General features: G+C 43.2%; 1 protein-coding gene across 2 annotated transcripts in view; it reads left to right on the top strand.

The window, feature by feature from the left end:
• SNAP25 (synaptosome associated protein 25) overlaps window positions 1-16936 on the top strand; it is a 127097-nt gene extending 110161 nt beyond the window's left edge. Inside the window, exons 5-8 of one of the 2 annotated variants that reach the window (XM_068232493.1) lie at window positions 663-780; window positions 5386-5511; window positions 13334-13478; window positions 15546-16936. In XM_068232493.1, the coding sequence (XP_068088594.1) occupies window positions 663-780; window positions 5386-5511; window positions 13334-13478; window positions 15546-15614 (458 nt within the window). In that variant the 3' untranslated portion in view covers window positions 15615-16936. Of the gene's footprint in view, window positions 1-408; window positions 527-662; window positions 781-5385; window positions 5512-13333; window positions 13479-15545 lie in introns of both variants that reach the window. The other variant, XM_068232494.1, reaches the window with a different exon arrangement.
• The last annotated feature ends 11019 nt before the right edge of the window (window positions 16937-27955 follow it).

Below are 27955 nucleotides of genomic sequence, written 5' to 3'. Positions count from 1 at the left end.
AACTAATGAAACATTTTTTGTAGGCTTGATCACAGCGATTTCTATGACCCTAACCATGATCCTACTTACCTGGATGTTCTCCGTCAGTAGAATGTCTTGAGCATTCATGGCCCAAACATGTGAATGTCCCATATACCATTACCTGTAAAAACAAAAATGCACATATCAGATCACATGTACATCTTTACGGTTTCATACTCCGTGTTTTTTTTATCTCATTGTGCAACTAAAACCAAAAAATTGACTCTCTTTCATTGAAGGCTTCACTGACCAGCATCTTCTCAGCCTCAATGCATCCGTCTGCACCATGCATTGAAGTAACGTTTCCGTTGACATAGTCCTTTATCATGTCCTGTTTAAGACAAAATAAAGTTTCATTCCACCCTGTCATCCCTTTGTCCTGACCAGAACAACTTGACCGTGTTGAAGACGGCATGAACCATATCAACCAAGACATGAAGGAAGCCGAGAAAAATTTAAAAGATTTAGGGAAATGCTGTGGCCTTTTCATATGTCCTTGTAACAAGTAGGTACTGAGTACCGAATCTGCTCTGTGGTGTCCGGTTCTTGTCACAGTGAATGTCTGAAGTTTTATGTCTTTTCTTCTTTGTCCTTTTCCATCTGCTTCATTCTGTGGGGATATAATGCTTGTATTTAATCAGAACAACTGGAACGCATCGAGGAAGGGATGGAGCAAATCAATAAGGACATGAAAGAAGCAGAAAAGAATTTGACGGACCTAGGAAAATTCTGTGGTCTATGTGTCTGTCCGTGTAACAAGTAGGTCCTGCCTGCCTAAGTCTTTGAGCACCCAAGGCTGACCATTTTTTTTATTTTTTTACGAAAGCCTTGCAGAGATCATTGCTGCTAGACACATGGGCAGGAAAATAAAAAAAGCATGTGGCATGCAGAGAGATCGATATCCATCTCATAGAATAGACAGTGGGAAGTAGACGTATTAAAATCGGGCATTCTGCAGTAAAGGCTGCACTGCATTTTCTCTACACACTAATACCAACCTCAACATTTCCCTCAACTTAAAGAAAAAAAATGTAAAAATTTGATAGATGGGTGATATATAAAACCAAAATAAAAAAAATAAATTAAAGTATTTTTTTTTAGAACTTACTCATACAACCTGGGTCACCCTAAAAAAAAATCATTAATGGAACTTTTGATGGAAATGTTGAATTTTTTAGATTTTTTGCATGTAGATAATAACGTCCCTTAGAGGCTTGCTGGGGCTTCCTGTGAATTCTTCATATGGGTTGCATTGGGATTTTATGCCTGAGTAAAATTCCGTAAGAAGCTGGTTCTGTGGCTCTTAACAGACACCGAATAGACTACCTTGTAATGCAGAAATGTAAAAGTCATACCAAATTGTTTTCTCTAAAGATAGCTTACGTCTGATCCCGATGGGGAGACAGATATTTCTGGAACTGTGTAGGACTTTTTCTCTTGACCTAGATGACAATGCCGATACCGGTTTGGAAATATCAAAACTGCCGCTGAGCTGATAAACTGAACGATCAAGTGATATGCAAATTGGATATTCTGCAGTGCTACAAACTAGTCTATTTTAGTCTGGAGTACAATGGAGAGTGTTTTCAGCATGGAATGGGGATTGACACAGTTATGTCATTAGTAGGTCATGTGCAGCATAGTGGGTAGTGAATATTATAGTCTTACTTTGCCAAAAGTGTGCTACAGTCTCAGGCACTACTTCTAGGGCAGATGAACACTCACTGCTATATATATATATATTTATATATATATGTATACCCTGTCATCACCTTCTCGAGTTATTTTTATCTGAAGAGAAGACATGTTATCGGCCTACTGAGTTTTTTCGAACATGTTACGGATATGAATGCTCCGAAAGTAGAACAATTGTTCAAGACGAAGCTTGGAAAATCCACTTGTGTAAAAGGATCTTTATGATTGATGTAGTAGATCTATTTTGAAGAGCAACTAAATTCCAAGGCGGTATAACTCAAGAGACAAAGCGGATTATTACTGATGATGATGATATTATTATTATTGAAGACTCCTTAATCTGCAAAGAGAGTAAATTATGTCCTGGTCAGATTAATATAAAGAGAATCCCAGATAATGCTGCACATTTTGACATCTGCCACTGCAGGCATGCCTAGATTTTAATGGTTCTTGCTATGGTAACCCAGTCAAAAATGGCTTTAGAGTAACTGGATGGGGAGGGAGGGTTGCAATGTTACATTAAAAGGGTGCTCCGGCTTCCAATGACTTTTACTGGCTTCTATATGTAACCATTTCTATTTACATTGTTACCTATTTCTGGCATTTTCTGTGATTTTTCAGGCTGTGTACTTTAGCCAAAAACATATGTTTATGGAGCAAAATAATGCCTTCTGGCTTGACAATAAATGAAGTAGTTGTTTTTGAATGCCTTGCCTGCAAAATGTGGCTCTATACATGATTCAGTGGGTCCAGGTAGAATGAAATAGGCGTGTACGAGTAGTTGTGAATGCCTTTAAAGGTTCTTTTGGGACACAGATCAGTTGTAATAAAACAGTGAGATACCTCTATTGATTATTTATCTACGTGGTCACATTGCAAACCCCCATAACCCTTGTAGTCTTATGACTCCACTCGGGTTAAAACGTCACTCTCTGCTAAAGTAGGGCTACAACCCTCCAGCAGGAGTGGAAAAACTTGTATGATTTTTGTCACCTCTGAACCTTGTTCAGTTACACATTTCCAACTGCAGAGGAACTGTCATTTAGAGCCCTGGATTAATAACCCTTAGAGTGAGAAAAAAGAAAACAGGCTAGTTCTATGCAGGATTGGGACTGCACAGTCACATATTTCACTCATCATGTTACATACCACTCCATGTACCTGTAAAGGGAACCAAAGGTGAGAGGGATATGGAGGCTGGCATTTATTTTCTTTTAAACAAGATGCCTCCTGATCCTGATGCAGATCAGATGTTTTTGACTTAAGATTGACTGGAATAGCCACTTGGTGGTTTCAGGTGTGTGGTTCAGGCATGGCGCCAGGCAACTGGTATTGTTTAAAATGCTTATAATGAAATAAATATGGCAGCCTCCATATCACTCTCAGCAAAGGCTCTACAAAATACATTTTAAGAGTCATCTCTAATGGAAGTTTTTGTACTTACCTGGGGCTTCCTCCAGCCTGATGAGGTGTGTGGGCTCCCTCGCTGTCCTCTCTGGCCTCTCCGTTGTGTTGTAACCCCCCCCACGCCCCGTAATCTGGACAGTCATGGCCAGATGTGTGCTTTTGTGCATGCGCCGTCCGGCTGTGCGCGCCTCCGCCACGCTCCCATGCATGCCCCAAAGAGCGGGGTCGACTAGATCAGTGATTTTCAACATTTTATTGGTATGTACCCCTTTTAAAACCCTGTACTCACCAAGTACCCCCTAGCATAGTAAACATCATCACAAGTACCCCCTAGCATAGTAAACATTATTACAAGTACTCCTTGATAAATATATATTTAAAGGATACCCTAACTGACATGTGACATGATGAGCTAGACATGTGTATGTACAGTGCCTAGCACACAAATAACTAGGCTGTGTTCCTTTTTTTCTTTCTCTGCCTGAAAGCGTTAAATATCAGGTATGTAAGTGGCTGACTCAGTCCTGACTCAGACAGGAAATGACTACAGTGTGACCCTCACTGATAAGAAATTCCAACTATAAAACACTTTCCTAGCAGAAAATGGCTTCTGAGAGCAAGAAAGAAGGGAAAAAGGGGGAATTTCTTATCAGTGAGCGTCACACTGTAGTCACTTCCTGTCTGAGTCAGGACTGAGTCTGCCACTTACATACCTGATATTTAACTGTTTCAGGCAGAGAAAGAAAAAAAGGAACACAGCATAGTTATTTGTGTGCTAGGCACTGTACATACACATGTCTATCTCATCATGTCACATGTCACTTCGGGTATCCTTTAATCATAGTACATGATAATTGGTTCTAAACAATTTCCTCGCATTTGCTATTGCTTTTAATTAGCTAAAATACTGATTTGGTGTTGTTTTAAATAAGATTTATCATTTTCTAAAACTCAACTAAATTTGTTATTCTTGGTTGAGTATATCAAACCAGAGTACCCCCCTGGAACCATCAGAAGTACCCCCGGGGGTACGCGTACCACACGTTGAGAACCTAGTGACTAGATTACCGAGAGGGGTGGCAACACAGCCATGGAGTAGCCGGAAAGGATGACTAGGAAGCCCTCACACTTCATGGGGCTGGAGGAAACCCCGAGGTAAGTATAAATACCCCCATAAGAGAAGTCTCAGGTTTTCTTTAATGTATGCTCACTCCTACAGCCTGAAAATCATAGAGCAGCTTATATTAAATATATATATATATAGAATATTGTTTTGTAAATAGGTGGTTTACAATGCCGTAGGATAAAGTCATTCAAAGATGGAAAACCTTTTTAATTATTGCTTTTTTGTTCTTCTCTTCAAAGCACAGGAAGACAAAACTCCACTTTTGACTGGTTTTGGCTCAGTGAGAGCTGCCACTGATGGTGCATTTGTGCAATAGTGAACCATGGGAGCAATTGTGCTTAGTTGAAAAGTGTTTTCACCTCCTGTTCATGCCACCAGCTTGTGCATGAAAACAAGGTGTATTGGACATTGATGCTACAATGCTTGTCTTGTTTGCTGCTGCCTTCATTCCACTTAAGCTTTCTTTTTTTTCATTTTTATTTATGTATTATTTTTTTTTTTTTTTTCTATGTCTTTGTTGGCAAAGGTTTGTACATCAACTCTCGATGTATGGTTACTGTTTCAAAAGTACCGATATATTATCCAAAAAATGAAAAAGATCGCAGAGATCAAAATACTTAAAGTTACACCGTTTATTTTTTCCTGTACTGAAACAACTTAATACACCAATAGGCTATGCAATGTAGTGCCTTGCATAGCGCCAATCTAACTTAAAGGCGAATTTATGTGGCTGATGTCCATGTGATGTGATGTACACACTATTCTTGGCAGTCTCGTTCTGTGTGTGTCTGCCGATATGTCTTTCTATGTATGTTCTGTGTCAAAAAAATGGATTAAGAAACAAAAATAATAAACATTTATGTTTATTCAGTATGATGAAGTTCTGAATGAAGTGACTTTATTTCAGGATTTTACAGCTGATAAGCACCAGTGCTAGGTAATTGGGTTTTATGATATATATCGGTATAAGATGATGCCCTGTCAATTGCTCATTTGCCTAAATCAGCTGTTACTGCGACCATGCCATGGCGAATGTGGCTTTCCATTATATTTTTTTATTTTATTTTTGGTTTTTGATTTTCTCCCACGGAGGGCACGCCAGCACCTGGAGGTTACTGACAATGTGTTTTCCGTAGGCTGAAATCAAGCGACGCTTATAAAAAAGCTTGGGGCAACAACCAAGATGGAGTGGTAGCCAGCCAGCCCGCCCGCGTTGTGGATGAACGCGAACAGATGGCCATTAGCGGAGGCTTTGTCCGTAGGTGAGTCCTTTTCTTTAAAATTATATGCGTGTCCTTATGTGGATCTCTTGTGGTTTTTAAAAATGACATATTATGCATACGCCTATGGCAATGAACATTATTGTTATTAAACTTTATTTATAAAATTCTAACATATTACACAGTGCTGTACAATAGATAGAGGAGACATTACAAAGTTGAACTCCCTGGCTGTATGATTATTTCCGGATTTTAGGCAGTAAAATTATTTCTGGATTTTAGGGTCTAAAAGCAGTGCAATTTTTTAACCTGCTTTCAGACCCTTACATCTGAAAATAATCATACGGTACAAAGATTTGCAGCAGACCAGAATTTACTCACCTTCCTGGGATCCAGCACTGCAATTCTCCCTCCGTCCTCCAGGTTGTGCTGTAACCCTGTAGTGAGATTGCCGTCTCTTGCCATGATGACAAACGGCGATTTCATCAGAGGGATGCAGAGCATCCGACAGGAAGGACAAAGTCTATTGACGTCTGGATCCCAGGGGAGGTGAGTTGAAACGCGCGCACTCAGCATAGAGCTCCCGACTACCACGACTTAGGCTCTGGGTTGCCGCTTGGAGCTACGTTTTTTTCTGCCCCAAGCCTGACTCGGGTTACCGACAGCGAGGTTAAACATTGCAGCATTAAGCAATGGTATACAAAATAAACAATTATGCACAGGTTGCAAATTGTTGCAGTGATTCGTATAGAGGGCGTTATGGCTGCAGAAAAGAGCACACAGGAAAGAGGGCTTTGCCAAATAGACAATCTAAGGGGTGGGGAGAGAGACACATTAGGAGGGGTGTGTATGTCCAAGGCAAGGGTTTGGAGCTATGAAGATGAAGGTAGGCAACGTTGAACAGATGGGCCTTTAAGAGCTGCTTGAATGATTTGGAAATGAACCTGATGGGGGAGGGAGTTCCATAGAGTAGGGGCTACTCCGGAGAAGTCCTGGAGCCCTGTAGGTGATGATAGGGGTGGACATCCGTAGAAAGTTGAAGGAGCAGAGTGCACTTATTGGGGAGTATCTCTGGATAAGATCAAGGATGTATGAAGAAGGGGAGGTATAGTCGATGGATTCTATGCCAGGCAGAGCAGTTTAAGTTTAATTCTGAGGGGGAAAGGGAAACAGTGAAGGGACCATGCAAAGTGCGGCAGCTAAAGAGGAGCAATGGGAGGAGTAAAGGAGTTTGGCAGCTGCATATTTAACAGATTGCAAGGGTCAAAGTCTGGTCTTAGGAAGTCCAGAAAGGAGGCCATTGCAGTAGTCCAGATGGGAGATGACCAGAGCATGGACCAGGAGTTTAGTGGTGTTGAGGGCTAGGTAGGTCGGAAACATCAGGGAGCGGAATGGATGAACGGGGTGTGAAGATCATGAGTTTAGTCTATTCCAAGTTGAGCTTAAAATAATCTGTCAAACAGACAGGTGGAGATAGCGGAGACACAGGTGGAAATTTTATCCAAGCAGGGGGAGAGATCAGTAGTGAGAAGGTAGATTTAGGTGTCATCAGTGTAGAGGAGGTATAGAGGGGGAAGAGGACAGTGCCCTGGGGGACTTCAACAGAGCAGTGAGTGGAGAGCGAGAAGGATCCATTAAAGGAGGTCTGGAAGGAATGATGAGAAAGGTAAGAAGAGAACCAGGTCAGGGCTGAGTTGCGGATGCCAATTGAGTGTAGGGTTTGGAGCACAAGGTCGACGGTGTCAAAGGCAGACGAGAGGTCAAGGAGGTAAAGGATGGAATAGTGGTTGCTCGATTTGGCTAAGATAAGGTCATTGGTAATCTTAGTGAGTGCTGTCTCTGTGGAATGGGCAGGGAAGAATCCAGATTGAAAGGGATTGAATAAAGAGTTTGAGTCAAGAAAATGGTACAGTTGTTTGTAGACCAGGCACTCAAGGAGTTTGGAGGCGAAAGGAAGAAGAGAAACGGGTGGTAGCAGGAAGGTAGGAATGGACTGAGTGACTTTTTTTCAGTAATATGTGGACTATGACCTGCTTGAAGGCTGAGGGAAAAATTCCAGCGGAGGGGTTGAACAGAGTGGTTAGTACTTCTAAACAGGCAGAGGAGAAGGAGCAAAACACTTCTGAGGAGAAGGGGTTGAGTGTGGTGGTAGTGGCAGGTAAAGATGAGAGAACAGAGGCAACCTCATCTACGGTGGTGGCACTGAGGGAAGAGAGGGCGAATAAGAAAGAGTGGTAGGAAGAGATTGGCCATAGAGGGATGTTCCATTGATAGTGAAATGTTTTGGGTTTTATTTTCTGATTGCTTCCTGCCTGATGAACACAATTAAACTGCAGGCAGGCCCATAGTATTAAGCAGAAAACTCTCTTAACATGCAACTCTTTACTGACACAGAAAGGGAAACAAATTTAGCCAATTAAAGCCAGTCACTGCTGGGTAATTCAGCATCTGGCAGCGGATTGGCTACACATCTTTCCTGTCCTGGATCATTGGAGATTTGCCTGTAATTTTATCCTCACACTTCATGAGAGGTAATCTATTTTCTACTGATAGACGTAATAATGAACTGTCATGTTTTTTTTTTTTATTATTATAGTTTATGCTTGTAATATACTGTTTAATATTATTTTTCAGTACTGCATTATTTACCTGACCTGTTTATTGTTGAGAGACTGTGCTCAGTAGAGGCACTGAAGACTTGGTTGCACATCAGTGCTCCTAAGTCCCCTTGGCCTAATTTTTGCACAAATCATTGCTTCCTCTGAAATATGGGTCAGTATTATATAATAGTATAGAAATATTTGCCCCAGGTGCACTGGAGTTTTTATAACTGGAATATTCTTTTCATTCAGTGCCAAATTCAAGTGAAGGGTTACGGAGCCCTCCTTTAAGAGGGGATTGGGTTACTCTGTGGATATTTTAGGCAACGCAGTTAAAGGGGAATACCCTTTTGTTGAGGAAAACTCAGTGGTTTAAGTTTAGTGGTATATATTGCAAGGATTGATAGCAAATGTTACTTTAACTTAACCCTCTGGGCGATACTATTATATCGCCCAGGAGGTGGCGCAGCACTATTTTTTTAAATTTTTTATTTATTAAATCATGTAGCGAGCCCAGGGCTCGCTACATAATAGCCGCAGCGCAGCGGCATCCCCCCACCCACTCCGATCGCCTTCGGCGATCAGAGTAAGCAGGAAATCCCGTTCAGAACAGTATTTCCTGCTGGGCTTCCCCGGTCGCCATGGCGACGGGGCGGAATGACGTCACCGACATCATGATGTCAGAGGGAGTTCCGATCCACCCCTCAGCGCTGCCTGGCACTGATTGGCCAGGCTGCGCAAGGGGTCGGGGAGGGGGGGGGGCTGCGGATCGGCGGCGATCGGAAGTTACATGCAGCTAGCAAAGTGCTAGCTGCGTGTAACAAAAAAAAATTATGCAAATTGGCCCACCAGGGCCTGAGAACTCCTCCTGCGCGACATACCCCGAGCTCAGCTGGGGATTATCGCTCAGGAGGTTAAAGGACCACTATTGCAAAAATCATAAAATGTAAAATACATTTAAACACATACAAATAAGAAGTACATTTCTTCCAGAGTTAAATGAGCCATGAATTACTTTTCTCGTATGTTCCTGTCACTTACAGTAGGTAGTAAAAATCTGACAACTGAAATGTTTTGGACCAGACCATCTCCTCATGGGGGGTTGTCAGGATTTTCTTTATTTTCAAAACCACTTATTGCTCCGTCCAACTGACAAAAAATTGGGCAGTGTAAAGGAAGCCTGGCCAGCATCTTTGTATAAATCCTTTTTAAACAGTCTTTTTAATAATAAAAGCCATGCTGAGAATCCCCCATGAAAAGATGGACTAGTCCAAAACCTGTCAGTTCTGTCAGATTTCTACTACCTTCTGTAAGTGACAGCAACATAGGAGAAAAGTAATTTACGGCTAATTTTACTCTGGAAGAGACGTACTTCTTATTTGTATGTGTTTACCTATATTTTACATTTTACAATTTCTCGAGATAGTGATCCATTAATTTGTTTTTATGTGCATTTAAAAATCAATATTTCATCAGTGTTTCAGACAGCAACTGAAACTGCCACAGGAGTGTCAAAAGCCTGTCAATGGATTAGTCCAGGTTTAGAAAATAAGTAGCAGAGGCTTGTGCTCTGTACAGTCAGTTACCCTCGTAGAAAGTGTGGATCTTTGAATTGTCTCATGGCAACAGAACTCAAAACACACAACACAAGTTACTGTTGCCATGGTTTCAAAATGAAGCATATTGAGTTTACTTTTAATTTTCTGGAATGTGTAATACGCTGCAGAATGAAATAGATATCTATTGTTATTCTTTATTTTAAAGAGAAACTCCACTTTCATTAATAGTTACTACAAATGTAGTCAACTATGAATTTCCAAAAACTGACTGAAGCTTGAGGGACCTTGCACACTGGCCAAATGTGCCACAGGCCAACGCTATGCCAATGAAAGTCTATGGGTCTTTTCATACCACGCGTGGTACGATACCTTCAGCCGGAAGTGCCCGTTTCACCGCAATAGCGCGTTGCTGGGCAACATGCGTGGCGACGTGTGGTGAACTGGAAGTCATGTTAGTCTGTGGTGATGCAGGTTTTTTAAAAAAACATTTTTGGGTGGAAGCATATTTTTTCAGTACACTTCCGCGTTATTCATATTTTGGCCACAGGAAGTGAGTGCTAGAGAGGCCTCACTTCCTGCTTGGCTTGCAGCCAGAAGGGAGCTTAACGTGCATTGACGCGGTAATCCCTGAAGGCTATTTGTTACCATTGCGATGCGATATCATTGCAACACTGGTTAGCAGTGTAAAAACCGGCCTAAGTTGCTCTTTTTTACAAGCCTGGAATCTGTATTTTCTCTATGGAGTATGGAAAGCCTTGAAGCTTACATGACTAAGAAGCTGTGTAGGGGAGGAGCTTGTTGCTCATTTTCCAAGCCTGGTCTAATCCACTGATAGGCAACAATCTTCAGCACTCTCATATCAGAATTTCATGCTTTTCATGCAAGCCACCTGAAGTGAGGCATCTTTCACACAGGAGGCTGAAGACTGTGAATTCGCTGCCTGTCAGGAGCTCTTGTGCACCCTCTGGATTCGTACTAGCGCTTGGCACAGGCAGTGGAGAAGCATCTGTCGCATCAAAGGGAAGCGAAACTGAGAAGGATATGAATTTTTCCTTTTAAAGAAATCTAGTAATAAAAAAAATACCCCTCTGGGGGATACTTACCTCGTGAGGGGGAAATCTCTGGATCCTAACGAGGCTTCCCCCGTTCTCCGATGTCCCTCCGTTAAGTGCCCGGGTCCCCCAAAGTGCAGCGATGTAAATATTTAGCTCTCCGCGATCCACCGCAGGCGTACTAGCGGCTTTTTGTTTTGGTTGGGCGGAAATAGCCGAACTCAATTCATCCGCTCTACTGCACAGGCGCGGGGGGGGGGGGGAAATATACTAAACCTGGGGCCATATGCAATTCACTTTTTCACCTGAGTTTTCTCCTAGGAGATAATTTTTCATCTTTGTTTTAAAATAACGTTCCAGAACTTTTCAACTAAAAAAGTACCAAAAAGTAGGTGAAAAAGTAATATCAAAATTATTTTGAGTATCTTCTTGCAGAACGCAAGAAGATGCTCAAAATAATTTTAATGGCTTAAAGGGCATTTTAATGACAAGCTTAAAAATATCACCTATGTGAAAAGTCAGGAGAGAAAGTTAATTGCATATGGGCCCTGGTGCATCTATGGTCCAGGGGCGTCTTGTAGATGTTCTCCCCCCAATTATTGTGTCATCCTCATTTTCCCCTTTGTGGCCTCCTCCGGTCCCCCTTTCGTCCACCTCCTGTCCCCCCTTGTGGCCTCCTCCGGTCCACCTTTGTGTCCTCCTTCCATCCCCCCTTGTGCCCTCCTTATATCCCCCCTTGTGTCATCCTTCTGTTTCCCTTGTGGTCTCCTCTTGTCCCCCCTTGTGGCCTACTCCTGCCCCTCCCCTGTCGACTCCTCTTGTCCCACTTAGTGCGCTCTTTCTGTCCCCCCTTGTGGCCTCTCTATGTCCCCCCTTGTGGCCTCCTCCTGCCCCCCCTTGTGTCCTCCTTATATCTCCCATTGTATCCTCCTTCTATCCCCCTTATGGCATCTTTATGTCCCCCTTGTGGCCTCCTCCTGCCCCCCTTGTGTCCTCCTTATATCCCCCCTGTGTCATCCTTCTGTCTCTCCTTGTGGCCTCCTTATGTCCCCCCCTTGTGGGCTCCTCCTGTCCCCTTGTGTCCTCCTGTCCCCCCTTATGGCCTTCTCCTGTCCCCCTCCGTGTTCCTCTACTCTTTGAGCCCGCGCGAACAGCCGCTTGTCTCTCACTCCTTCCCCAATGCAGCAGGTCGGCGGCTCCTATCCGCGGGCGATCTTATGTCGGGGACACCCTGTATTCGGACTCCCCCCCACACACACACTTTTAGTCCGTAAAATACGGTACTCAAAATAAGTTTGATACTACATTTCTATCTACCTTTTTTTATTGTATTTCAATTGCTAGATGCTGAAAAGTTTTTTGTTTTTTTAAATAAGATGAAATATCATATCTTCTCGGAGAACAAAAAGTTATTTAGATAGGGTAAAAGTTAGCTATTGGAGGGGGAAATTACTCGTTTAGATGTGATAAATATGTTTGCAGTGGCTGGATAATGTACTGGTTGGGGGCTGAGCCTCTGACTCAGGAGACCAGGGTTTGAATCTCGGCTCTCCCTGTTCAGTAAGCCTGCACCTATTCAGTAAGCAGTCCTCGGGCTAGACTCCCTAACACTGCTACTGCCTACTGCATGCGCCCTAGTGGCTGCAGTTCTGGCGCTTTGAGTCCACCAGGAGAGAAGCACGATATAAATGTTCTGTGTCATGTCTTGACATATATGTGGATAGCACTTGTGTAGGATCGCCTATTGCAAACAGCTGCCTGGTTATTGTTTACTGTAGCAGTGCAGAATGATATGCAGATCAATTAATCCTGCCTGGCATAATAGAGTCTCTGCTTTTCCATAATTATCACAGAATTGCATTATGCATCACAATAAATGTCTTCAGTTAAAGGGCAAATATGATTTGTACAGCACAATTATTAGTTCTCTGGAAATTCTAGTAACTGTAATATCACAGCTATATTTATTCATCGGACTAAAATATGTTTTACATATATCCAGTTCAATTTAAAGAGAACCAAAGTTGAAAAAAAAAGTTTTGAATATGTTGCACCCACAGTATTATAAATAGAAAATTCGAATAATGAACCTCTCCCTAATCCCTCCCTCTTTTAACCCCAACACACCAACATAATCCTCCTTCTCAGGGAATTACCACTGCCCCCGAGACAAACAACGCTGTCGAGACCACCCAACACCAAAGAGCACTTCCCTTACCCTACCCCTCCCTCCGGGAAAACCACCACTACCCCCTGAGACAAACACTGTAGTCAAAACCAAAAAAGGTTCACACTACAAAGTGGTCCTTGTGCTGAAAAGGGTTGAGGACCCTGTTTTACAAGACTCAGCCAAATGTATCTGAGTTGTTTCCTGGCTGTTCCCAGTGACATACAAAGGTGTCATATCCAGAGTTTGAAATAAAATAAACATGAATAATGTACAGTGTTACATCTACCAGACATAAGAGGAACTTCTTGCACAACCAAAAGTGGCACGATTGGTAGCCCTATTAATACTTTAGTAATGATTCAAGTGGTGACAAATCCTGGAACCGGATTTAACTTACTGGAGACTACCAGTTGCCCTCTTGCCATACAAGGCTATTCCCACATACTGTAGTGCTTACAATTCTTACATTTTCTTTCTTTTCAGAGTAACAAATGATGCTCGAGAAACAGAGATGGATGAGAACCTCGAGCAAGTCAGTGGCATTATTGGAAACCTCCGTCACATGGCTCTGGATATGGGCAATGAAATTGACACACAAAACCGCCAGATCGACAGGATCATGGAGAAGGTGCGTGAAGGACTTTATCAGCTGAAAGTATTCTGGTGTTTGGCTTGCAGAGCTGCTGCTATACAGCCCAGCCAGTGATAATAAATAAGAAATATGCAAAATGTTAATTGTGTTCTCATAGATGTCTTTGTGTCATAATTGGAGGAAAGTGTAGACTCACAGTCACCTCTTACAAGCAGGACTGTAAGAGGTGACTTTGAGTCTACACTTACTACACAGTAAACTAGGCTGTTGCCTAGGACACCACCCGCTAGGGGGCACCTAAGATCAATGCTGCGGGCACTGTTCTTTATGGAATTATTAAATACAACTGCTGGTGTTAGGATGTAAGGGGTGGGATGGAATTGTGATAAGGTAAGATTGGTTAAAATAGTCACAGGTTAGTGAACATGTAAATTAGCATCCATGGTCACCATAACAATCGCAAATTGCATCTACCCAATCAGACATGCATATTTGTGCTTGCCTGGACCAGCTGTGTGCACACCCCCGCTGAATGCGACAGGTGCACACATGGCCGAGCCGCGCATGCGCAGAAGAGCACGGCCGGACAGATTACCAAGGGGTATTATAAGAGAACGGAGCAGCCACAGAGGACAGCGAGGGAACCCACACACCTCATGGGGCTGGAGGAAACCCCAGATAAGTATAAATAAACCAATACAACCCATCTCAGGTTTCCTTTAACCCCCCTGGCGGTATAAAAAATTCCGCCAGGAGGGAGCGCAGCAGTTTTTTTTTTTTTTTTTTTTCTTATATCATGTAGCGAGCCCAGGGCTCGCTACATGATAGCCGCTGCTCAGCGGCATCCCCCCGCCTGCTTCGATCAGGAAATCCCGTTCAAAGAACGGGATTTCCTGGAGGGCTTCCCCCGTCGCCATGGCGACGGGGTGGGATGATGTCACCGACGTCGGGACGTCATTGGGAGTCCCGAACCACCCCTCAGCGATGCCTGGCACTGATTGGCCAGACAGCGCATGGGGTCTGGGGGGGGGCATGCGGCGCGACGGATAGCGGCGATCGAGCGCGGGGCGGCGGCGATCGGTGTGCTGACGCAGCTAGCAAAGTGCTAGCTGCGTCCAGCAAAAAAAAGATTAAACAAATTGGCCCAGCAGGGCCGGAGAAAACCTCCTGCGCAGCTTACCGCCAAGGAGGTTAATGTTTACCACTACCACATACAGGGGAGTTCACTACCACTACAGCACCAATATAGAGCTAATGCAGTGACTGGTGGAGGGCTCGCTGGAGCCTCTCAGAGCCAGGGACCCTTGTGCAGTTGCAACCCTTGCCTCCCATATTGCCACGCCACTGCTACAATGCTCGTAATATAGGAAGATCTTGTAGCTTTCAACTACACAGAGTGGAAGCAAAATCAATTAGCAGATTAACCACTTTACCACCAAGGGTTTCACATTTCACGCTCCTTCCATTCATTTGTCACTATTTATCACAGCTTTTGTGTTTCTTTATACTATATCAATAATTACAAGCCCTTATTTGGAAAAAAAAAACAGTAACATACCTTCCTGACATACATACTAAAAAAGCAAGTCCCTAAGGAAAATATTTATGTTTATTTTTTAAATAACTATGGGGAGTGGGGAAGAACGGGTTAATAACTAAAAGGGGATATATTTTTTAATTTATTTATTGTGTATTTTATGTATTTAACATTCTTTTTACTTTTTGGCCACTAGATTTCCTCACACTATCCTGTGTATTGAACAGTACATAGGAAGTAATGTGTACATGTGCGTTTTTTACTTTCATTTTGTGAATGACCACAGGCATCTCGCTAATGCCGGTGATCATTCCATACGGGCACTTTGATTGGCTTTAGGAACAAATGTTCCCATTCACCAATTGCTATTCTGCTGCGGGGGTCACGAGCACGCACGCATGCTGCTTGTATAAGCAAAGATACTTGTATCTACACCCCTGGCTTTTAACTCAAGTCTACAGGGGCGTAGATACACTGTCCATCGATAGAAATACCGGTTAATGCATAAATGTAAGAATTCACTGAAAAGAAGAAATGCATTCATTTTTTTGTGCTTTTTTTTACAGGCCGACTCCAACAAAGCCAGGATTGATGAGGCCAACACACGTGCCACAAAGATGCTGGGCAGTGGCTAGAAGCCTCAAGTCTATACTCTCTGCTCCAAACTGTCCTGCTAGACAGTACTTTCATGCTTTTCTCATGGTATTTACATACTAGGTTTGCACACATGCACATATCACCCTCCCCTATTGTAAATGTCGTCCTGTGTAGTATGTCAGCTTTCCAAAAAAAGATATACTTGTAATTATTTTTTTTCTAAATATATTCCTTTCCAAAGGTTGTATATAGTGATCTACGCTTAGCTCACTATAACTTTTCTTTTTTCTTTTTATTTCTTTACTTTTTTGTTTTATCATTTTTTTATGATGTTTGCTGAATGACAACAGTGTAGGAATGTTTAACGTGCTGTTGACCTTGATCTTTACAGTATTGTTCTTGTAAATCTGTGACATTCCACAGAACTACTGCCTATATCCTCTTTTTTTGGTGTCATGATACTTAACCTGTGGGACTGTCCTCGGTTCAATGTTGCTTCCATCTGTTATAAGTTCATGATTAGAGCGTGAAAAAAAAAAACTATATAACTATACTTAAGCATTGCACTAACAAGTGACGTGAGTTATGCATTTATGCATGAAAAAAATAAATAGACATTTTAGATGCCTACATACAAGAAGACCTTTTATCTCCCGCCTTCTCCTCCTCTGTGGCAGTAGCACATTCAATAAAAAGCATGCTGAGTATTTGGACACTGTTGGGACTCTGTTCTACCAGCAAGTTTGCAGTAGTGCCACATTTCTGTCAATATACTGTTCTATTTAATCATAATCATGCTTTTTTTTATTTATTATTATTACTATGATTTTAAAAAAGGACAGACTTGGCACATATCCGGCACGGAAAAAAAAAAAGTAGGTTACTTTTTTTTCCCACTGCTGGTTATTATATAAAATACAAAAAAATATATATATACAAATATGGTTGTAATATAGGGTTTGGGTACTGTTTTTGAGGATCCTTTATGCGAGGAAATGAACTATAGTCTACAAAAATAAAAAATAAAAAAAATATGGTACAGATATGTAATTTTTATAAGGCTGGGTCTTGTTAGCCTCTTTCTCCCACGTGGTTTTATTTATTTATTTTTCTCTCTTTTTTTTTTAAAGTAATGTTTTTTCTCTGTTGCTTACCTAGAGCTATGCACACCAAATCGCTGAGATGTTTAAGTAGATTTCAATTAAAACAATAATCTTAAATGAATGAATTCTAGATAAACTGTGATTATCAAAAAATCATTGCAGCATGTACTATTAAGGTTCCTTCCGTCTCCTGTCAGTTTGTGACGTGATTGACATTTTGTAGCTAGTTTAAAACAATTAAAAATGATAAATCTGAAGGTGTCTGGGTTTTTTTTTCCCTTTGAATGTGTCATTTTTCTCAGTACGAATTACAGTTTAAGGGAGAACGCAATGACATTCCAAGGATATGGTACTGTGTCAGCCATAGATAACAGCAGATCATTTATTTAGTAAAGGTGACCACACATTATTATTATTATTGATTTATATAGCGCCAGCATCTTCCGTGGCGCTGTACAAAAGCATAGAGGGTATAACAATACAAACTAAACAATACAGTTAATACAAGAAGACAATGGTGGATTACTGCTGATCAGGCCCGAATTTCCATCACAAGAGCCTATAGTCACAGATGTCCTGTCAACCTAGACTTCTCCCTGGGCCTTCATGATCCTACAAACACCCGCTGAACTGCAATGCTAGTATGCTGGCTGGCCCAGCTGTCACTTCTCCCTTACTTCCCTGGCCCGTCAATGGGAGCTACAAGTGTCCCTTAGTATAAGGTAGCCACAGGTACCCTGAATATTAAGTAGCTAGCGGTGCCCCTGACTGAAGGTCAATCTTGTCAGTGGAATGCCGAGAGGCGGGTGAATAACCTCTCCTTTACACTCTGCTTGGGTGTGTCGAGGGAGAGTGTTCCAGAGGAGGGGAGAGGATCTTTTGGAGATGATAACATTGGCCATTCATTGGCCAATTAACCACTTGAGGACTGCAGTGTTAAACCCCCCTAAAGATCAGGCTAATTATTGCTAAATTGGCCACTGCAGCTTTAAGGCTAAGCTGCAGGGCCGCACAACACAGCACACGAGTGACTCCCCCCCCCTTTCCCTCCACCAACAGAGCTTTCTGTTGGTGGGGTCTGATCGCTGCACAGTTGTTTTTTTATTTTTTAATAAATATTTATTTTATTTATTTTTTAATAAATGTTGCTTTTTTTTAAATTTATTTACCCCTGCTCCCTCCCTCCCTCCCACCGCCAGCCAATCAGGGTGTCATAGGCTCCAGCCTATGACAGCCGATCACTCCCCAGCCTGCCGATCGCAGTGCTGTACATGTAAATAGACGATCACGCCGTCTAACAGTCTCCTGAGCGGTGATTGCCGCTCGGAGACTAAAGGCGGGGCGGAGCTCCGCCCCCGAGCAGGAGATGCGCGCACAGCCTGCGCGCGATCTCCTGCAAAGTGCAGCCCCAGGACTTGACGCCAATTTGGCGTTAGGCGGTCCTGGGGCTGCCGCCGCGGTCACTCACATTGGCGTGAGGCAGTCCTAAAGTAGTTAAAATTTAAGGGGCTGTGCCATGTGGAGCAATTTGTACCTGACTACAATACAAGTCTTTTAACCTCCTTGGTGGTATGATTCCTTCCTAATTTTAGCGTCTAAAAGCAGTACAATTTTTTCATGTGCTTTTAGACCCTAAAAGCAGAAAAAAATCACGCCGCCAAAGTCTCTGCAGCAGCCCCCACTCTCACTCACCTCCCTGGGATCCATCGCTGCAGTTCTCCCTCCGTCCTCCGGTTGGTGTTGTAATGATGACGACAGTCGGCGATCTCACCAAGGAGATGTAGAGCTTCCGTAGACAGGAAGAGAAATGGCCGCCAGTGTCTGTATTGCCCGGGAGGTGAGTGAGAACACCCACTGTGTGCAATGCTCTGCATGGACCTCCTAGCGGCTACCACGAGTGTAGCTCGGGGTTACCGCTCTGAGCTGTCTGAGCTGCGGTTTTCCATCCCGAGTCTAGCTCATGGTTGCCGCTAAGGAGGTTAAGCTAAGTACACACTTTAAATTATAATTGGCCAATCACTGATCGATTTTACCACCTCCATGTAGTATGAGGGCCAGCAAATTTTGCATGCTGAAGCACAAGATAAAAGTCTTTGAAAAATGAAAGATCAAAGATAGTCTGCAGATAATCTTTGAAAAAAGTTCACAAAAGACGTCTAAAAATAGCAATGGAAGATATTTATCTCTCAATCTTCCAGATCTATCCCAGTGGATCTGATCTGCAGATGATTGTTCAGTAAACAACGTATGTATGTGAACTGCAGATATTTCTCAACTGTTGTGTGCACATACTTGCATAAAAAGGAGGAAGTAAATAGGCTATGAAAGCATTTTGCAGATACTGATGTGTTGCATGTGTACAGCATCTTTAGAAAGATCAGTCTTTCAGACCTCCCTGACAAACCTCTGCAACAGATCAATTCCTCAGTTTGCAAATGTTTTACCTGATGGTTGTGCTCAGCTTGATAACAGTCTCTGTAGGTATGCTCACAGACTACATGGAAAGGGTAAGTTTGGCCTTAGATCTTTCATTTTCCAAAGTGTGATTTGCCTTTTTAAAACATAAGATATTCGTGATATTTCAGCTTTACGTGAACATCTGTGGATACCTACAATGCACTGCAACTGAATATCCAAATTATCTCTTTCTGCCCCTGAAGCTAGGCTTACATCCAGAACCACTGATGTATAGCAAGCCTATAGCTTTACATTTTACAGAGCCACGTCAACCCAGCATGCACATGGCCTGTAGGAACGCTTTTCAGTCTCTTTTGGTCCCCTATACTTTCCTAGTAGTTTTGGATAAACTAGTAGTTTTGGATAAACTAGTAGTTTGGATAAACTAGTAGTTTTGTACTTGGCGAAATAAATTCTGATTCTGATTCTGATAACCCTAACTGTGTGGGTATTCGGTTCCTTTTCCAAAGACTTTTACCCATGTGTGTACCTAGCAGTATGCCTGGGACACTCCTTGCAATTTCGGAACAATGGGTGGAATCGATTATTTCCGACAGGTTCGATCTGTTTTCTGATTTTTCTTATCGATTTTCTGATCACTTCTATACAAAATCAATCAGAAAAATGATTGGAAATCAGATCGGACCTAATCGATTTAACCAGTCTATCTGATGGAAAATTGCATGGTATGTACCAGGCATTACAGCTACAGTAACTACAAATACATTGGATACCATTAGCACTGACTGCAGCTGATAGTTTTGTCACTAGTACACATTAAAGAGAAACTCCGACCAAGAATTGAACTTTATCCCAATCAGTAGCTGATACCCCCTTTTACATGAGAAATCTATTCCTTTTCACAAACAGACCATCAAGGGGTGCTGTATGACTGATATTGTGGTGAAACCCCTCCCACAAGAAACTCTGAGGACCATGGTACCCTGGCAGTTTCCTGTCTGTGAACCTTGTTGCATTGTGGAAAATAGCTGTTTACAGCTGTTTCCAGCTGCCAAAAAAGCATGCAGCAGCTACATCACCTGCCAACAGTAAAAATGTCACCATGTAATAAATGTCAGAATGTAAATCAGGAATTTAAAAGATTTTACAATGGGCAAACACTGACTAAATCATTTATACATAATTATTGTAAAAATGAAGCACTTTTTTTATTACATTATTTTCACTGGAGTTCCTCTTTAACCACTTAAGCCTAACTGGACGAGAAATCTCGTCCAGTTAGGCTGCGCTCACTCCCGCGGGTCGCGCGCGCTTCCGCGGGCCCCCCCGTGCGCGCTCCCGCTATTTGCAGTTAACCCAGCGATCAGTGAAAGGGATTCTAGATCCCTTTCACTGATCGGACCCCCCCGGAGAAAAGCCAACAGCGTCTCCTTAGACGCTGCGGCTTTTCTGACTTCAAAAAGTTTCCCGTCTTCATTCTTCTTCCTGGGAGCGGGATTGATCGCTCCCAGGACTTTTTGACTGTGGCCATCTTGTGGCCAAATAGTAAAACTACACCACATACATTTTAACATTACACAGATACACTTTAGTATAATAAAAATTAACTGTTTACCTCCCACACCAAAAATTACCCACACACAATTTTTAATAAAAAAAAAAAAAAACAACAATAAAAAAGAAAAAAAAAAAACATAACTCGTTACCTAAGGGTCTGAACTTTTTAAATATGCATGTCAAAGGAGTATATTAATATATATTTTTAAAATTATGGGCTTGTAAATAGTGATGGACGCAAATAAAAAAAAAATGCACCTTCATTTCCAAATAAAATATCGGCGCCATACATTGTGATAGGAAAATAATTTAAATGGTGTACTATTCGGGACAAATTGGCAAATAAACTACATAGGCTTTAATTATGGTAGCATATATGAATTTCAAACTATAATGGCCAAAAGCTGAGAAATAATGATTTTTTTCCATGTCTTCCTAATATTCCTGTTAAAATGATTTAGAATAAATTAATTCTCAGCAAAATGTACCACCCACAGAAAGCCTAATTGGTGGCGGAAAAAACAAGATATAGATCAATTCATTGTGATGAGTAGTGATAAAGTTATTGGCAAATGAATGGGAGGTGAAAGTTGCTCAGATGCAAAAAAAATTCAACCCTGTGGGCTTAAGTGGTTAAGATATATAACTGCTTCCTGTGGTAAGATATTCCACATTTTAACCACTTTTACCGTACAGAACCACTTTCTTCTAAATAGATGGCAAAAACGTTTTCCCTCCATATGTTAACATACCTCCCAACTTTTTGAGATGAGAAAGAGGGACACTTAAGCCACACCCCTGCCACACCCCTAATCACACCTCCGCCATGGACTTAGTCACGCATACCATAAAGATTTCATAAGAAAAATATGTTGTTTTATAATTCAAATCACACTGGTCCTTTCTATCCTGGTACATTTTCCTTCATAGTAACATTTTAAAAGGATGGGAATAACGTTTAGAGTCAATCAAACACTTTTTTTAGTAGAGAAATATATATATATATTTCCATAGAAAGATGTACAAAGTCCTAAAAGAGGGACAAATGAGAAGGAAAGAGGGCCAGGGGACAGGGTTCCCAAAGAGGGACTGTCCCTGCAAAAGAGGGACAGTTGGAAGCTATGATGTTAATCACGTCCCCTTTGGTACGAGCCTAGTGACAAAAAACGAATCTGCCAAGCTTCTGTATTGCCCTCTGATGTATTTATTCATGTTACTTAGATCACCTCTTGAGTCCTGTACACATGCTAGATAAAACTCACCCACGGCTAGTGATAACGACTGCCTCTGAAAAAAATCTAGCATGTGTACAGCGGTCCTTAGTAATGATTGGCAGATAAGACCCATAAGACACAAGAATATAAGGCGACCATACTCATACATACACCATACTCAAAACACTTTATTAACCCCTTCAGGACCGGCTGCCTACATCCCCTTAAGGACCAGGTATTTTGCATGCAGGGGGGGTGCATTTGGAGGGGTCAGGCAGCCGGATCCCTACTGTGGGCACTTAGCTTTGGTCCCCCCTGGGTGGCTAGGTGTCCCCCGTATTGCAGGCAGCCTTAACTCACCTCCCAGGCTCCAGCGATGAGCAGCTGTGGACCCCTCCGCTCTCCCTGGCTTCCCGGCTCATACTGACGCTAAGTCCCGGGTCGTGGCTTGATGGCATCATCAAGCCGGGACCCGGCACTTAGCGTCAATACAGCAGGGATGCTGGCCAGAGCGAAGGGGATCGCCAATCGTTGGGGGAACGGCAGGAAGGTGAGTGGATCCTCTTCCTTGCCCCCCTACCGCTGCAGCTCTGTAAGTGATCACGATGATCCGCCGGCGATCATAGTGATCACGTGATCAGCAGCCATACGCGATGGCTGCTGATCACTGAGGGGAGATGTCAGCTGTCATATGACAGCTTACTCTCCCCTCTCCGGTGCGCACGATCGTGTCGGGATGGTTCTTTAGCGCGAACGTTCAATCAACGTCCAGTCAGGGCGGCAGTACCACCTGCTGGACATAGAATCAACCTACGTCAGTCCCCAAAAGGTTAAACAAACACACTCACAGAATAAACAATAATAATAAACATTTTAAATGCTCTGCTTTTACCTCACATCCTTGGGATCCTAATGCTGCTTACATTACTAACCAGCAAAGGCAATCTCTGCAAAGGAGACGCGGATAGCAAAAAAATTCCAAAATTACCTCCATCTGTGTCATGGTGAGGAAGGTGTATGCCGATTTCCTGTCCTGATGGGGAAGATGTATGTCCACTTCCTGTCCTAATGGAGAAGATGTATTCTACTTCCTGTACTGATGGGAGAGACAGTAAAGAGAAATCACCCCACCATGTGGCAGACAGTTACCAACAGTTGGAGACTCTAATTTTCTGGGCAAGCTCCACGTCAAGTCAGAGATCTAACAGCCACCTGTCTTGTCGAGGAAGATCAGGTAGGTACTGGTGGCTGTTATATTTGGTACATGAGAGTAGAGAGCGTATCTGGTTACAATGCTGCCTCTCGGCAAAATTAACCTGGAGACGCGCCTGACAGACACTCTTCCATGACTAAAGTGGCATTAGGAAATGATTTTTTGATGCCAGACTCCCCTCACCACCATAGAGGTCGGTCCCCAGGGCCCTGCAGAGTTTTCAGTAATGTAGCAGCTCACCTGTCCTGGCTGGCATGCTCCTCCATTGGTTCATAGCTCTGTGCACCCCGTCTTCATCCTCACAGACAGAGTGGCCTCTCCTCCGTGACCCGGGCCATGTTAATATATAATATGCCACTGAGAAGATGCGGCCATAGGGAATGAAGACAGGGATGCTTGGATCATGAGGGGCGTGCCAGTTAGGACAGGTGAGTCTCTACATGGCCAAAAATGTTGCAGAGGCCCCCGGGGACCACAATAAAGTTGGGGGTTGACCTGGGGGGCCCGGCAGCAAGCTTCCGGCAGCAAGCTCGGGTCTGGGGGCAATTGCCCAGGTGAACCCTTACAGTAGTATTGAGAGTATTTTAACCCTAACCAATTCCTATGTCTTACCCCAACTTCCCCCTAATCTTCAACCCCCCCCCCATATTAAACCTAACCTGAACCACCCCATAAGATTAACCTTCTCTGCATGCCTAAACCAAGCCCCTCTCCTAACATTGACCTATTCTTTTATTACACTGGCTTGTGTAGATAAATATCATATTTTTTAACTCTGTCATTGAACATTTTTCCTATTAAAGAAATTAACAAGCTAGAGAAATGCAGCTAATGATTGGGTGAGGCATTACCTCGGTCCTGAATTTTCAACACTATTATTACACACCTATTACATAGTTACATAGTTATTTGGGTTGAAAAAAGACATATGTCCATCGAGTTCAAACAGAGAACAAAGTACAACACCAGCCTGCTCCCTCACATATCCTTGTTGATCCAGAGGAAGGCGAAAAACCCTTACAAGGCATGGTACAATTAGCCCCAAAAGGGAAAAAAATCCTTCCCGACTCCAGATGGCAATCAGATAACATCCCTGGATCAACATCATTGGGCATTACCTAGTAATTGTAGCCATGGATGTCTTTCAACGCAAGGAAAGCACACCTACTTTTAAAGACCATGCCTCCTGCAAAATATATGCAGCATGGGTTCCTCGAGAACGAAAAATTGTTTGCAGGGGCTCTTTGAGATGCAAACGTTATTGCAGGGTTCCTCCAAGGTAGAAAGGTTGAGAAAGGCTGCTATAGAGTGTGAAGACTATGAGGAATGCCCCCTCATGTGACATCTCTTGAGTTTAGATAAATATATAGTTAAAATAAGAGCAAGAATCACATTTTCCTACTTGGATGGTTATGTTATTCTAATAAATCCATTGACGTCTGTTCATCCTAAAAATATATCTGAAGTACGGCATGTATTTATACGCTTTAGATCTCCTACACTTTATATTACTCAGTATTATTATTCCATGACTTAAACAAGTGTGATGCATTATTACACATACATTATTATTATGCATATGGATTGAGTTCTAAAGACATATATTTCACATACTGCACTGTACTCAATCCTAATCTACAGGTCGCAGGAAACGTATTAATTAAACGCCCTCGATTTACACCTACCAATTCACGCACAGATATAGAGCTAACACAATGATTTTGGATATATTTTTATTGATTGATTTAGTATTTCTATAGCGCTGACATATTCTGTAGCGCTGTACAGAATACATAGTCATGTCCCTCAGAGGAGCTCATCAATCTAATCCCTACCATAGCCATATTTCCATTATAGTCTAAGGCCGATTTTTGGGCAGAAGTCAATTTATTTTCATGGTTTTGGAATGTGGGAGGAAACTGTAGTGCCGGTATAAAACCAATGCAAATATGTGGGGAACATGCAAACTCCATGGAGATAGTGCCCTGGCCCAGATTCAAACCGGGAACCCATGTATATTTTACATCTGAAGTCACACATTTGTAATACATGCCTGCATTGTCCAGATATATTTCCATGCCTACTTACATTTTTTTCTGGCCAGTTCTGAGGTGAAGCAAAATGAAAAGAGCCAATATAAATGAAAAATACCTCACAGTTTTTCCCAATAGACCCTAGAGAGCACTACATCACTGACTGGCTGTAATATCTTATGATTGATGACACAAAGGTTTATCACAGCTCACAGTGACCTGGTAGTCTACATCCATAACAGGGCATCTGGGAAAGATGAGGACCAGGTGCCTGAGCAAGTCATACTTTTCAGCCTGAGCAAGTGATATTTTTCAGAATTTGGGAGGGGAGGGTGAAGTGGTGGGGGACATTCATGATTCAAAACATTAAACCCTCCTGCTTAATAATGTGTAGGTCCCCCTTCTGCCGCCGAAACAGCTGTCCTGTGGTATCTGGCACCATCACTTTAGCATTGGATACAGCGTTAGTTCAAGCTACAATGGAACCCCGGGGCAAAATTAACCTGGGGGGGCCCTTGCCCCCCTGATCTCCCCTCCCCTATGCCAGAATAGCAGCTCACCTGTCCCTGTGTGCTGCTCCAGTCCGTGACCTTTCGTCTTTCTCACAGGGGCGCCTCTTCTCAGTGACCCAGTGCATGTTTTTGCATAATGACATGCAACAGGTCATGGAGAAGAGGCAGCCGGCAGGGATGAAGACAGGAGCACGGACAGAGCAGCGTGCTGAGACAGGTGAGTTGCTATGCTGGCCCAGGGAGCACAACTCAGAGGTAAACCTGGGAGAGCTGGGAGGCCCGGCAGTGCTTGGGGCACCTGGGGCAATTGTCCCCTTTGCCTCTATCGGATCCTTTACACAGACACAGAACATTTATATCGCGCTTTTCTGTTGGCGGACTCAAAGCGCCAGAGCTGCAGCCACTGGGACACGCTCTATATTTAGTAGCAGTGTTAGGGAGACTTGCCCAAGGTCTCCTACTGAAATAGATGTTGGCTTACTGAACAGGCAGAGCCAAGATTCGAACCCTGGTCTCCTGTGTCAGAGGCAGAGCCCTTAACCAGTACACTATCCAGCCACCAGATCCACTATCCAGCCACCAGATCCTTTAAGCTGTGAGGTCAAACTAGGACCCATGGGGATTAGAGATGAGTTGGCGAACAGTTACCACAGGCACGAGATCAAAGACTTGCACCACTGGGCCAGCGCCTGTGTACTACAAAGGGACCTGATGACCCGGAAGTAGTACAGGGCCAGGCTGCCCATAACTGTTTGTAGGCGAGCTGTTCGCCTAGATCTCTACTGTGGATTTTTTTTTTCAGCACATCCAATACCTAAAGCCCCCTACTCAATGGAGTAGTAATAGGGGATGCTTTGGGGCCCCGCACCAGAAGGCCCACCATGGGCCCTCCTTCAATCACTACATTATGTCTTTATTAGTGCATCATTGGTAATGATTAGGGATGCTCATGCAGATTTTGCGGAATTGAAATTTCCACATTTCGAATCGGAAATCGTATTTCCGATCGATTTCCTAACGGAACTTGGAAATCAGAGCAGGGCAAACCCAGGATTTTCAAGCGGGGGATTCCTGAAAGGTCTCCCTCAGCCGCGCACAATACAGTATAATAATATGGTAGGACATTGCTGGGTACACATAATGCAATTTCCCATCTGACCGAAAATGGGATCGATCAGGAGCAGTTTGGATACAGATAATAATAATGACAGCCGACATTGGTAATGAAGGATAAAGTGAAGCATTCACACAGCAGGGCACAGGGCTCTGCTCATACCTGACTCTGTTAAGTTCCCCAGAGCTGCTCCATGTTCTGTACACACACTGCTGCTACATCCAAAGTCAACTGTAGCCCTGAAAGAAAGGGGGCGGTGCTGTGAGGTGTAGGATGCCTGCAGATATTCTGGTGTCTCAACTTGAGCCTGTCCCCAGACACTGCACTGGCCCTGGTCTGAGGGAGGATCCTGGGCAGCTGTAATCCCCCCTGTTTGCCTATGCAGAGAACAGAAATTGGGTTTCGGCAGAAATGCCGCATTTACCACAACTCGGGAAATTCAGACCAAACGCAGAATGTATTGAACCAATCAGAGAATACTGAAACAACTCAGAAGTATTTGACTAATCAGAGAATGCAAAAAATGCCCCCCCTCCCCCCCTTTCCCCCGCAAAAAAAGACTCCTCGGAAATCAGAAATAACTCGAAAATCGGATTTTGGCAGAAATATGGAAATTCAATGCAAAAAATGACCAAAAAAAGGCAACTTGGGAATTGTCGGAAATCAGAATTTCCACGGAATCAGTACCGTATTTTTTGCCGTATAAGATGCTCTGGAATATATGACGCACCTAGCTTTAGAGGGCAAACACCAGGGAAAAAAATAAACTAAACCTGGTGCATCCATATTTCAGGAGCGTCTTGTACATGACCTCACCCAAATGGTATCCTCCTATGTCCCCATGTCTCCCCAAGAGTCCTCCTGTCTCCCCCAAGTGTCCTCCTGTCTCCCCATGTGTCCTCCTGTCATTGATGACGCGTCGTTAGAAGCCGGCACTAGAGGAAGCCGCACAGAGAAGCCGGATGTCTTCAATCGCCGCAGGCATGATGGAGGAGGTAAGCCGCTACTGCTACAACTGTCACTGCTCACACGGGGGGATCCAGAGATAGAGTAGAGAGAAGAGGCAAGAGGGGGGAGACATCCACAGCGGGCACACAGGCAGGAAATCCCCGATGACGGCGGGTCGGCGGTTCCTATCGGCAGATGTTCGTAAGTCGGGGCTTCCCAGCCTTTGCCGTATAAGACGCAGGGACTTTTTCTCCCCATTTTTTGGGA

Source organism: Hyperolius riggenbachi, chromosome 4 (genome assembly GCF_040937935.1).
Source record: "Hyperolius riggenbachi isolate aHypRig1 chromosome 4, aHypRig1.pri, whole genome shotgun sequence".
Taxonomy (NCBI): Eukaryota; Metazoa; Chordata; class Amphibia; order Anura; family Hyperoliidae; genus Hyperolius; species Hyperolius riggenbachi.
The sequence above is the reverse complement of the archived record's forward strand: the minus strand, read 5'-3'. Positions and strand labels throughout refer to the sequence as shown.